This window comes from Megascapheus bottae, chromosome 9 (assembly GCF_031878675.1).
Source record: "Megascapheus bottae isolate mThoBot1 chromosome 9, mThoBot2.hap1, whole genome shotgun sequence".
NCBI classification, from domain to species: domain Eukaryota; kingdom Metazoa; phylum Chordata; class Mammalia; order Rodentia; family Geomyidae; genus Megascapheus; species Megascapheus bottae.
In genome coordinates, this window is record NC_143517.1 from 48,601,800 (window position 1) to 48,614,079 (window position 12,280).

At 30.4% G+C, this 12,280-nt stretch overlaps 1 protein-coding gene across 3 annotated transcripts in view; it reads right to left on the minus strand.

Moving 5' to 3' along the window:
• The window catches only part of Csmd3 (CUB and Sushi multiple domains 3), an 842,017-nt gene that overhangs the window by 543,304 nt on the left and 286,433 nt on the right, over window positions 1-12,280 (minus strand). The window contains exon 7 of one of the 3 annotated variants that reach the window (XM_090339297.1): window positions 2,199-2,510. The exons of the other annotated variants lie outside the window; for them this stretch is intronic. Within the exon in view, the coding sequence (XP_090195423.1) occupies window positions 2,199-2,510 (312 nt within the window). The remainder of the gene's footprint in view (window positions 1-2,198; window positions 2,511-12,280) is intronic. 3 annotated transcript variants of the gene reach the window in all.

The following is a 12,280-nucleotide window of genomic DNA, read 5'->3' on the forward strand; positions in this document are numbered from 1 at the left end:
AGACAAATCTTTGGCCTACAGTGTTAACAGTATAAAAGATAAATAAAATAATGAAATCAGAGAAATGCAATTATTTATAAAGAAGAAACAGAAGGACCAATATTTTAAAAGAGAAATATTCCTTTACATGATTTCTTTATGAGCACTGGTAATCAGAGCTTTGAACTTGCACTTTTCCTTTAATTTTTGTTTCTCATGGTTACCTTCTATTACTTCAGTTACAACTCCAGTTTAAATTTATTTTGATTAATTGGTAATGGAGTATCAGGGACTTTTCTTCCTAGACTGCCTACAAATCCCTGTCCACCAGATCTCAGCATCCTGAGAATATAGGGTTACAGAAGGTAGCCACTGGCACCTGACTTTCCATGAAATATAAACATTGCCCAAAGATATTTCTACAACAGATTGTACTGATGGAATAAGTATTAAATTCAGAAGCAATATTTTAGAAAGACTACAAGGAAAGGTGAAACATAACTGCAAGTTTAGGGTATTAGATAAAAATATATGAGCACTGCTTTAAAATCTATAAAAGAAGACTGGTGACATTTATAGTTCAAATTCACAGAAATATGCTTAGAATTTTTATACAGAATCATTTTAATTTACACAGTTTAACCCAATGATTTATTAATAGATTTTTTCAATTTTCAATTTGAATTACTATGCATAAATCACTCTATTCTACTTGTTGGATTGCAAAATGATTATGATATGATTTATCAAAATGATAGGCCATGCAATTCTCCAAAGAAAATTGAAAATATTTAACATTTTGGTATGATATTGACCAATATTTATTTTCTACTAAAAATAACAACCTTGGAATAGTGTTGAGATGTCTATGTTTTTGTATTTATTTTTATTTTTATCCGTCGTGGGGCTTGAACGCTGGGCCTGGGTGCTGTTGGTTCCCTGGGCTCTTCAGCTCAAGACTACCACTAAACCACTTGAAACATGTCCGCACTCCTATATTCTTTAAAATAGTAAAATGCTTGGTATACAAATGAACCGAGAAATAAAGTTATGTTAGCTTCATCATTTAAAGAAGACTGTTCCATGCTAAAAATTCATTTTAGAATAAATCTCATCCATAACGTGAAAATAAGTACTTCCAATATAAATTATTATTTAAATAAGCTTCTATGCTGGCAATTGATTTACACAACCAAGTTTTGACTTCTCTCCATAAACTGCGCTGAAAATTTAATGTTTTTTTTTAATTCTGATATCATGGTCAACATAAACCATTTATAATCATATTGCATAAGTCCTAGGTGGTTTGATGAATAGATACTGAGTTGAAATTAGAATAGATATTTTAGGCTCGTGATAGATTTAATAAAATAATATTTCAGACCATGCACATGTTGATATAAATGGACTTCTACTTTTAACACTAGAGTAATAATATTTCCAAGAGAGTATCATACATCTTGCCACTCTTCAATATAAAATATGCTTTCTACACTTTTCATTTTCTTTCAATATGTAGTCAAATTAACCACATCAAATATGATAAAGGTATGATTTGGTTTCGGAGGGGGACCATATTTTCTCTGAAATAAAATAAAAATTAAGGAATATTTTAATTTGGGAAGCATAATATCAATTGATATTGGTTATATTTTCACCATGACACATCTACTTCCCATAAAATATGTAATGATATAGGTTGGTCAATGATAGCCAAATTTGGGGGAAATAATAGGCTAAGCTCTATAATCATCAGATGCTTCATTTTCCCCAAGTTACATACTTCCTAGAGTAATAGCATTTTTCTAATATGAAAATCTCTTGCAAACACTGAAAATTGCATATGCATCAATCATCTTGGTGTAAATATGTATATTTATCAAAATAATATAGATGGCCTTGTTTTCTTATTATCTAAACATCCTAAATGGAAGGCAATGTGGATTTAGTGTTATAGTTTACTTCCCTTTTTATGCTTTCTTCTCTTTCTAACATTTGAAACAGTTGCATTGTGCTTCATTTTTTTTCAGATTCTAAATTCTATGCTTCCAAATTATCCCAGTTTTCACTATTACTATCTATAGGGTTCAACTACTTCCAAATCTTTTTTCCCCCCACATTCTACATCTTGGCTCTCAGCTCAATCTCTAATTAGAATCATTATCAAAAGATAGCTTTGGCTGTAACTAAATGGGCACAAGTAAAATAACATCCAATACCTCTATGAGTAACAACTGCAAGCTCTTTAGTTCTTTCTATCTGCTCAGCATTTCTTGGTCTTCTCTTTGTACTTTGTGTATCTGCTTCATGAGGAGAAAGCCCGTCCATGGACGTGTTGGGGTCCAGACCTGAATTTCTGAGATTCGTTACTTGCACTCGCTGTTCCTCGGAAAGTCTATGGATGGTGACAGCTGTAACACTGGATACAGTAACATCTGCAGGTGTGCTAGCAACAGCAAGAGCACCAGTGGTAGTCGTGTTATGCTCCTCTAACTCACCAGTGGAGGTAGTGTGGGTCAATGTAGAAGAACCTGTGGGATACAGTAGCACTAGATGCTAACTTTTTCTTTTAAATTTTACTGTTTGCTAAATTTAATAAATTATATTGTCTTCTATTACTTTAAGGGTAATCAACAAGGTGAAGCAAAGCACAAACACACCACTAAACTATGAAGCACACCAGATCTGTAGGTTTTCTGTGTCAACCTATGGTTAGATATTACACACAAAATACAATATATTTCAATTGGAATACATTAGGGTGGAAAGAGGTGAAAGAGCAAAAAGTCTATATGTGGCTAAAGATCAGCCATTCTCTTTTATTTTTCGGCTTTCTTAATCTACAGATGAATTTTACCAACATTTAAATGGCTGCCAATTTTTAGTTTCTGGAGGAATGGGTAACTATGGAACTACACTTCTCAAAAATGTTTTGAATTTTCTGTGATATATCTTCATAATTTCTGGGATAGATATCAAATTTTCTATTTAAAACAGCAAGTGAAAGAAAAAAATTCAAATCAAGGAAAAAGTGAAAACAAAATGGTGAAAAAGTGTCTGAAATTACTCTGTGCTTTTCTATCTTCAAATAATTTGCCAGAAAGCATTCAAAATACTCTGTCATGAAGTACACATACTATAAAAAATTTTATGTATTTTTAATTTATTGATTTTTTACTATTCTTAGGGAAAAAATTTATTAGTGCTCAACCTGAAGGTAAAAATCACTTAGATGTGGTTGAAAATTGATACCTATAAAAAAACTTGGCACATAATTTTCTATGTAATAGTTTTAGCAAAAATGAGAATTCTAAATACAGATACTTAAGGATCTGTAAGTACCTTAAGGTTTCAATCAATTTAAAAAACGTGCTTAAAATTCCAGATTGTAAATTTCTTCTTCATTTGATGTAATTTTTTTAAATATACGTAGGGTGAGGGTATGCTTTAGAAATCAGTAACATTTAAAAAAAATAAAAAACAAATAAAACCAAAACAAAGAAAAGACCCTGAATGTTTTGTTAAGCAATGAGTGGTGTGTGGATATATGTTCTCATATATTCTTCTCATAAATATTTTTAAATTATCTTCATAATATTCAATTCCATATTTTAGACAAACATACCACATCAGAATAGTTTTAATCTTAGAAGACTAATCTTGTTTAATGAGATTGGAGAATGCTCTGCCACTATATTAATTCCATGTTGTTATTTTAATTTATGCCTTAAATTCAAAATGCAATCAAGAAAGTCAAACATTGACCCTTTATTTGATCAGTAAGCTAAAGAACACACATTTTGCTACAAATTCATCCACCCTGTGTCACCCACATATTTTAAGTTGTCCTGAGATAAACCATTATCAAATAATTTTAAATATTTTAAAAAATCACTCAGAAAAAGCTACTATGAAAGAAACCATGATATGTGGGAAAATTTGTCTGTAGTATTTACAAATATCAAATTTTAACACTATGGTTAAGCCATAACTGTTCACAGGATTCACAGTGCTCATGACACACACAAACATACACACATTGGGGATTCTTGGGTGGTCATTGCTCTAAAATCTTGTCTTGATTATTGTCATGCAATGTAACTGAGATTTATGATCTTTATGGAAGTTAAGATGAAAATCCAATACTGTAACCTTTTTTATAGCCTCATTTGTATTTCCAGGTTTTCAGTTTTTGTGAAGGAAATCATTGATTATAAAAATGGGCTAAAAGATAAGTTATTATTATGAGAAAAAACATGGAACTTTTATTCTCAAACATCAGAACTTCTGCCTTAACAAAGAGGTACCCTGAATTATGATACTTCACTATAGGTGACTGATGATTCATCTCCTAATTTTCACTGTATTTGAGTCAATGATTTTATTGTAATCCATGGCAACAGTTTCTTACTGGTTGTATAACTCATCACTAAATGTACAAATAAATTTAACACAGTTTTTGAAGACCTTAAAATTAGCAAAGTTTGAATTAATCTTTGAAGTAACAAAGTTTGAATTAATATTTTTTAGCAACCCCAATGGCCAAATCTTCAGAATTATAACTCACTATACCACTGTAACTACCAGTAGTGGTGGTAATTTTTACTATTCCTTTAACCTACATTCAGGATATGGTTTAATGTTAAAGCATATACACACCACAATCTTACCATAACCATAGTCTGAGATATCTCTATTTCATGGAAATATTTTCATACTAGTTCTTATGCTTCAAAAGATACTATAGCCATAAAATTGCCTTCCCTATTTCACTGTAAGCTCCAGAAAGGTTTTGTATGTTGTACTCATTGCTAAAAAAGAGCCATCTAAAACACTGCCTGACACATAGCAGAGGCTTAAGAAATATACTTCAAGGCAGCTACAAATAAATGTATTAATGTAAAAGTAAAAGTAAATGTAAAAGTAAAACTAAAATCATATTGCAAGTAATGACCCTAATAGTTTAACTTTTAATAATTTACATAATTTAATGATATATAAGTTAATAAGTTTAATAAATTAGCTATGCAGATTACATATGCAAATATATTTGGTCCTGGTCCTAGGGTTTGAAATAAGGGCATGTCTGCTCTCTGTGAGCTTGTTTTCTCAAAGGCCAGAAATCCAACACTTGATCCAAAGTTTTACTTCCATCTTTTTTTTTTTTTTTTTTTTTTTTTTTTTTGGTAATTGGAAATAATAGTCTTTGTCTTGGCTGGCAAAACAGAGTTCTCAGATCTCAGCTTTTTGAGTAGCTGGAATTCATTCAGCCATGAGTTCCCAAAGTATGCAGTAATATGATTATAATCTTGTTTTTTAACTTTCAAATAATCATTTTGAAAAAGTTTGGAATCTAGAAGCTTACTTGCTTAAGCTTCCATCAGTTTAGATTTCTATTGCTACTTCAAAATATGAAAGCTTATTGGTTTGAAGGGGGTTTACTTACAAAATTCCATTTCATGGAAAGAAAGGAGAATATGTAAATTCAGGAAAGCAGAAAATAGAAGTGTATCTAAAATTAAAATACATTTCATACATGAAGTGAATCTACAGAGACAGCATTAACTCATTAATAACCAATAATCATCATTTACCAAACAATTGTATAGTGTTTATATATATATATATTATCCAGATTTTAAGTGTAAAGTATTTTAGACTATGATAAATTGTGAGTGCATGAAGCATAGATATTTGTAATAATCAAAAATTATGATTTTAACAGCTTGAAAGCACTTAAATATGTGTATACATAATGGTTTTTGAGGGAGTAGCCAATGTTAAAGAAACTTTAGAATTATGTAGAGCAAAATCTATTATTTAACATTTAACATATCATATTCAATACTAGATTGTGATGTTTAACTCTTTTCTTAAAAAAGAAGTATTCTGTATAGTTAGATAAAATGTGTCTTTTGTGCAGAAAAAATGTACTACAAATCACATATCTCACATTAAAGGAAGAAAATGTACATACATTCATCCTATAGTTGAAATTAAATCATACATATATAAGATTTAGCTTATTACAATTAGTTAATGCCATTAAATCATTTGAAATTCATTTTAAATAAGCAGATTGCCTTGTGAGAATAATATTTGCAATGTAATTTTATTATTTAACAAAATATTTCACAACAAACAAAAAAGTAATATGAAATGATTCACACATATAAGCATGATTCTTTAAATTATAAATATATATAATATTTAAAATTGTGATAATGGATAATGACAGGCTGGACATGCAAATTTGAAAATGCATAAATAATATTTCATATAATATTTAACTAGAATTTCAATACTGGTGGAATAAAATGGTTTTGAAAAGTTAATTTGATATTAATTTTATCTATCTATTTATCTATTTGTACAAAAGACCAATTTTTACCAGGCCTTTAAAGTGGCATCACTTAGAAAATGTACTGAATAAACTCTCATACATGATTAGATTTCAAATGCCTTTTAATTTAATTTCAGTATCATAGATTGTTTCCAAATTTTATAACATGATATCTAACTCATCACAAGAATACAAAACAGAATAGAAGCCCACAAGAATACAAATACAAAAGAATGGGTAAAATTTAATTTCATATTTAAAAATGACTTTAGATATTAATATTTGATACTTTATGGAAATTATCTTCAGATATTCTTTTTTTATTTATAATATTTCATCTGAAGCAATTGAATGGATAGTTAACAAAATAATTTATAATGACAACAGTTAAAATGAAAACATGCAAACTGAAAAGAGTCGATACACATAATAATGTAACACACAACAAATCAGGATATGACTAATTTAACAATTCTATTTGTGCTATTACTTAGTTTCCATAAAAGTTGACATGCAATTGAGTGTATATTTGTTTTTATCTTTCTTTAAACATCACTCCCATCAGTAAATATGTCTTCGTTAACAGAAGCAAACTAATTGAATATGAGAATGAGCTAAACAAGTCCAATCTGCATAACATGCCTTTTAATACCATTTTCTATACACAGAAAGTTCTTGAAAATATTAGAAGCATTTTGCGTGTCACACATTATTATTTATGGTATGGTAAAATCTGTGTAATTTTGCATGCAGTAACTTAAAAAACACTGTAATGTTTATGCATGTTTTCAGTGATCAAAGTAGAGAACAATGGTTGCACTCTGGTCTTCAAAATCATAAAGTAAATGTTTTTCTGATGAATCAGTAGATGTACAAAATTGTGACTTCAAGTAGGAGATTACTATGTGAATATAGAAATAGCTTATAATCCATTTTTTGCCAGTCCTGGGGCTTGAACTTAGGGACTGGGTACTCTCCTTGGGCTTTCTCAAGGCTACAGCTCTACCATTTGAGCCATAGTACCACTTCCTGCTTTTTCAATGTGTATGATATAGAGGAATTGAACCCAGGTCTTCATGCACACTAGGCAAGCATTCTACCACTTGGCCAAACTCCCAGCCCCTGTGTTTCATTTTTAAGGAGTAAGTGTATATTGGCCTAATGAAATTTAAATATGAAATTAAAATAAATCGTTAATTTTGAAATGCATGAGATTGCGGTCTTCATTTAATTCAATGAACAACATATATTTTGACAATCCTTGACAAAACAATGTAGAAATAATATAAATTGCACCTATATTTCTGAGATTGAAAATCAATTCATGTCAGATAAAAAATCAATAAATTAGTTACAAATTTTTCATACTTATTTTGAGAGTTGAACAATTATTTTTAATGCAAGCAGTATATGAGCTTATGATTATATATTTACATTTTAGTTTGTTACATATAAATTAATAAGCATTTAAATTTGTAAGCATTTAAGAGGAAACCAATATTAAAATTTCCAACAGATTTGTTACTGCTACAAATTGCAAGTAGTCTGAAAAAAAAATAATAGGAAAAATAAATGAATGAAAAAATAAAACATTTGCTGTTATGTAGGAAATGAGAATAGTAAGATATATTTGTAAATTTACTGATGTATATACAAAAATCATGACAAATTATTTATTTTAAAGCAAATAATAAATCAGTCAATCTACTTTTTATTGCAAGTTATAGACACCAAATTTTGAATTTTTTGAAATTTGTTAAACTTATATGCCTAATTTTATTCAAACATGATATGGAACTTTAAAAAAAATTAGTTGAAAAGTATTAGAGAGAGTAATGTGCTGGTCAACAATGACAAAGATATATAAATATATATGTATGAGTAATACACTAAATATCATATAACTTTGTCAAAAACATGTGGACAAATTACATCTCATTTTTAGAACTAAAAGTTGAAGTAGCAAAACAGGCAAAATTAACCAGAGTTGTGAGAACCATGAGGATATTAGCTCAAAGAAATGATTGATATTTTTCCATCAGTTTGATGTAAAATAAATCTCAGAATCAGATTTCCACATCTTATAGCTCTCCTTTTTATACACTATTTACACTGTTGGGCCTAGGGCAATTCTTTTTAAATTTTGCTATACATACTTACAAATAGATATAAGCACTTTAGAAAAACCACCAAATATGAACTAAAGGTTTTTCTTATAGCAAAACACAATAAAAACCTAGTTTCACAGTCAGCTTCATGGTATCATTGGTGGATTTCACAAGAAAGGAAATAAAATGTCTTTCCACCTCTCTCCACCAATATAAAACAGAATCAGGCAGATGCATACCCCTTTGTTATAGCATCTCCCATCAATGAACTAAACAGATCCATTTGTCATATAGATTTACTCCCTAACAAAGAAAAGGAATGTAAACATTCACTTATCCATTTCATTCCATGGAGAAATCGGTAGGGTATTTCTGAATTCACATGGAAGATTTAGAGTAATTACTTGATAAAAGGGAGCTAAATAGATTTTATTCTACAATGGTACATTAGGACCATTATTTCACAGTCTTGCTGTTTGTAATGAAATAATTTGTTTTCATTTTCCCAAGAAGAATATTAGTTTAGCACATATATCCATAAGTATACACACACACACACACACACACACACACACACACACACACACACGTGTGAACCTTGCCTTTGACTATTTAATGAACTTATATGATACTTGATTTATCACGAAGTCATAACAGCTCTGGTAATTGTCATATATGTGTAGAAGTACTGATTTCACCATTACTCGGTAGGTATAGAGAGAGATGGTTGGCTAAAAAGGCCTCCCAAAAGAGAACTATGGTGTCAGCTGTGGAAAGCACCTGAGCTAAAGGTCAATCTCAGTATAAATAAGTCAAGTCAAGCAGCATAAGATAGCTCATGCCAAAAAAAAAAAAAAAAAAAAAAACAAAGACAAAAAACAGCATCATGTTTTCTTCAAACACTACATTTAAAAATATCAATTAAGTAGAAGTAAGAATTGGTATGACTATAAATGGTACCTTGGCATTGAAAAACTGCATGTTGGAGGAAGTAAAAATTTATCCTTCAGAAATGCTAGTATATATACCCTTCCTTCAAAAACAATCATAATCCTAAAGGACAGATATGCTTATTTATAGTATACTAAATTCGTATGCATAATTATAAATTATATGTTATTAAGTATGCCCATATCATATTTAGATTGTTTGAGTAAACCTTGATACCTCTGTCTTTCTTCATGCCATTTCTCACTCAACAGTTTCAGTTGAAAGTTATTAACATAAAATTTAATATCATTAGCAAATTATTGTCAAAACTTTAAAAATGAAGTTTATATTGTCTATGCTTATCTTCAAGTGTGATTTTGAAATTTTTCTTGATTCTGGCAGCAGATGACATAAAATTCAGACATAAAATAAAACTTTGTGGAAATGGCACTGCGGCTCAAGTGTTAGAGGGCTAGCCTTAAGGAGAGAGTATCTCAGGGATAGAATCCATATCCTGAGTTCAAGCCCCATGACTGGCAATAAAAGAAAATAAAAAATGAAAAGAATAAACAAAACTTTGTGAGCAAGAATGAACTCAGAATATATAGTTTAATATCATGACACCTAGAAATCTCTGATTCTTTTTATATTCAGGAGCACACTTTGATTTATATTATGATATGAATCAGAACAGTAATTAGAGCAGCTTTAACTCAAAGAAGCCTTGGAGGTTAGATAGATAAATTTACGATTTAATTAAAAATGAGGGAAAGGGTAATAATTTTAAACACACGTGTACTCAATACTTCATTTATGTAACTGTAAACCCCTTGCTTATCACCTTTTTGATCAAAAATTTAAAATAAAAATGTTAAAAATAAATTAAAAATCCTGAAATCTAGAATGCAGCTTACTCGCTGAAAAAAACTTGACAAAAAATTAGTTGTGGTTTATGTTTTAGTAGATATTGAAAGTGAAACTATTTTGCGCTCATTTCAGAAAATGCAAATGTTAAATCACTTAGCTAGTATGTCTACACTCCTATTCCTCCTATAACATGGAGAATAAAGAAGTTTTCTTTTCTCAGAGTTTTTATTTTAAATACCATGTATATTAATTTTAATAAATCACCTGCTTCCCTGCTACTTCAGAAACATGAAATATTTATAAATATCTAATCTAATGGCTGTCATTTAAAAAACAGGAGCAATAATTTTAGTTCAATACAATTTGAGTTCAGTACAATTTTTCAGCAATTTAGCAAGAACTAACATCGCCTTAAGTGCTTGCCTAGTATGCATGAAGCCCTGGGTCTGATTCTTCAGAGCCACATATACAGAAAAAGCTGGAAATAGGTCTGCGGCTCAAGTGATAGAGTGCTAAGACTTGAGGAAAGGCCGACAACAGCGCTCAGGCCCTGAGTCCAAGTATCAGGACTGGCAAAACAAAACAATACAAGATAGATAGATAGATAGATAGATAGATAGATAGATAGATAGATAGATAGATAGATAGACAGACAGATAATGTGTGTGTTTGTGCACGTGCGAGTGTGTGTGTGTGTGTGTGTATCCAAAACGCTAATTGGAATCAATGTTCCAAATAAATAACACAGCAAGTGATGGGAACGGTAAATGCTGAGAAACTTGATCCCTAAAAATACCAAATGTTAAAAGCAGCAGGGACAGTCTCCCATGTGACCAGCACAAATGTGACTGTGAATAATCCTGTTGCCTGACCCTTAAAACTAATCATACATGCTGAAGAGGAATAGTCAAAATATTCAGAAAACTGTTCTCTCTGAAATTTGTAAAAAAAAAATAATAATCTGGATATTAAGGTTGAAATGGAACTTAGGAATGAAAAGAGAGTGTGACCTTCTACAGAATGATCTGAGTTAGATTAATTCAAGAATTAAGACAATGGGTTAAATTTTTCTTGGTCATCTGGTATATTGTATATATGTGTATTTGGTTATTTGAAGTCAGATAGTGAGGGGAAGAAAACAAGATGAGGGACTGGGTCGGGGGAGAGAAATGGGGACCAAGACACGAGAAAGGGTATCAATGTATGTGAAGTAATGCACCATCTCCCTGGTGACTATAATGCAACCCTTCTATTAATTACAATAAAAATTTATGAAAAAAGACAATGGGTTAATATTTCAAGAGAAATGTACTTTTGATGGTCCATTTGACCACCACTTTTATGTTAAAAACACAAAAGAATAATTTCATGTGTTCTCCTTTGAACAAATTTAGGAGAGTATAGATAAAACAAACCAAAATGTAACAAAGGGAAATACATAGTAATAAATTGGAGAAAATTTAAAGGTGGGATAATAAATACTGACTAGAACTTAATCAATGAATACAGAATGTTTTATGGCACAAAAGAAGAGTTAGTTTTAGAGATGCTAGTGGAAAATTCCAGAAAGATCTTGAATGCTTATAAGACTAGGCTCAGAGAGGAAGAATATAGATGAGTTTGATACAGATGTAGTAATTAACCCATCAGCAGTAATCACCTGTGTCAATGAAGTTTTATTTCTAGTGTGCTGGGAATCCATAGTGAGCTTTTGTACTTTGACAAGTTCTATGAAAGTTCATCCTACTATTTTGTAATGAATATCTCATAAAGAAGCAAGAGGATTTTGTTACAAACCTGTCATGAAGAAAACTGAAGTTTTAAAGGTTATGTGTGTATGTATGTATAAATGTTTGTATGCATATATTAACATATAATAATGTTGAGGATTAAATTCAGCAGCTAGTAATTTTGATTGATTTTTCCCCTCATGCCTAGTACCATACCAAATGAACCTGGCCTCCAGTTTTGACTTTTTTCTGATTTACTGAAGAAAACAGTCTTGCAGGTATATTTGCCCAGCATGAGCAGATTCCCAGATCTCTACTCTCTC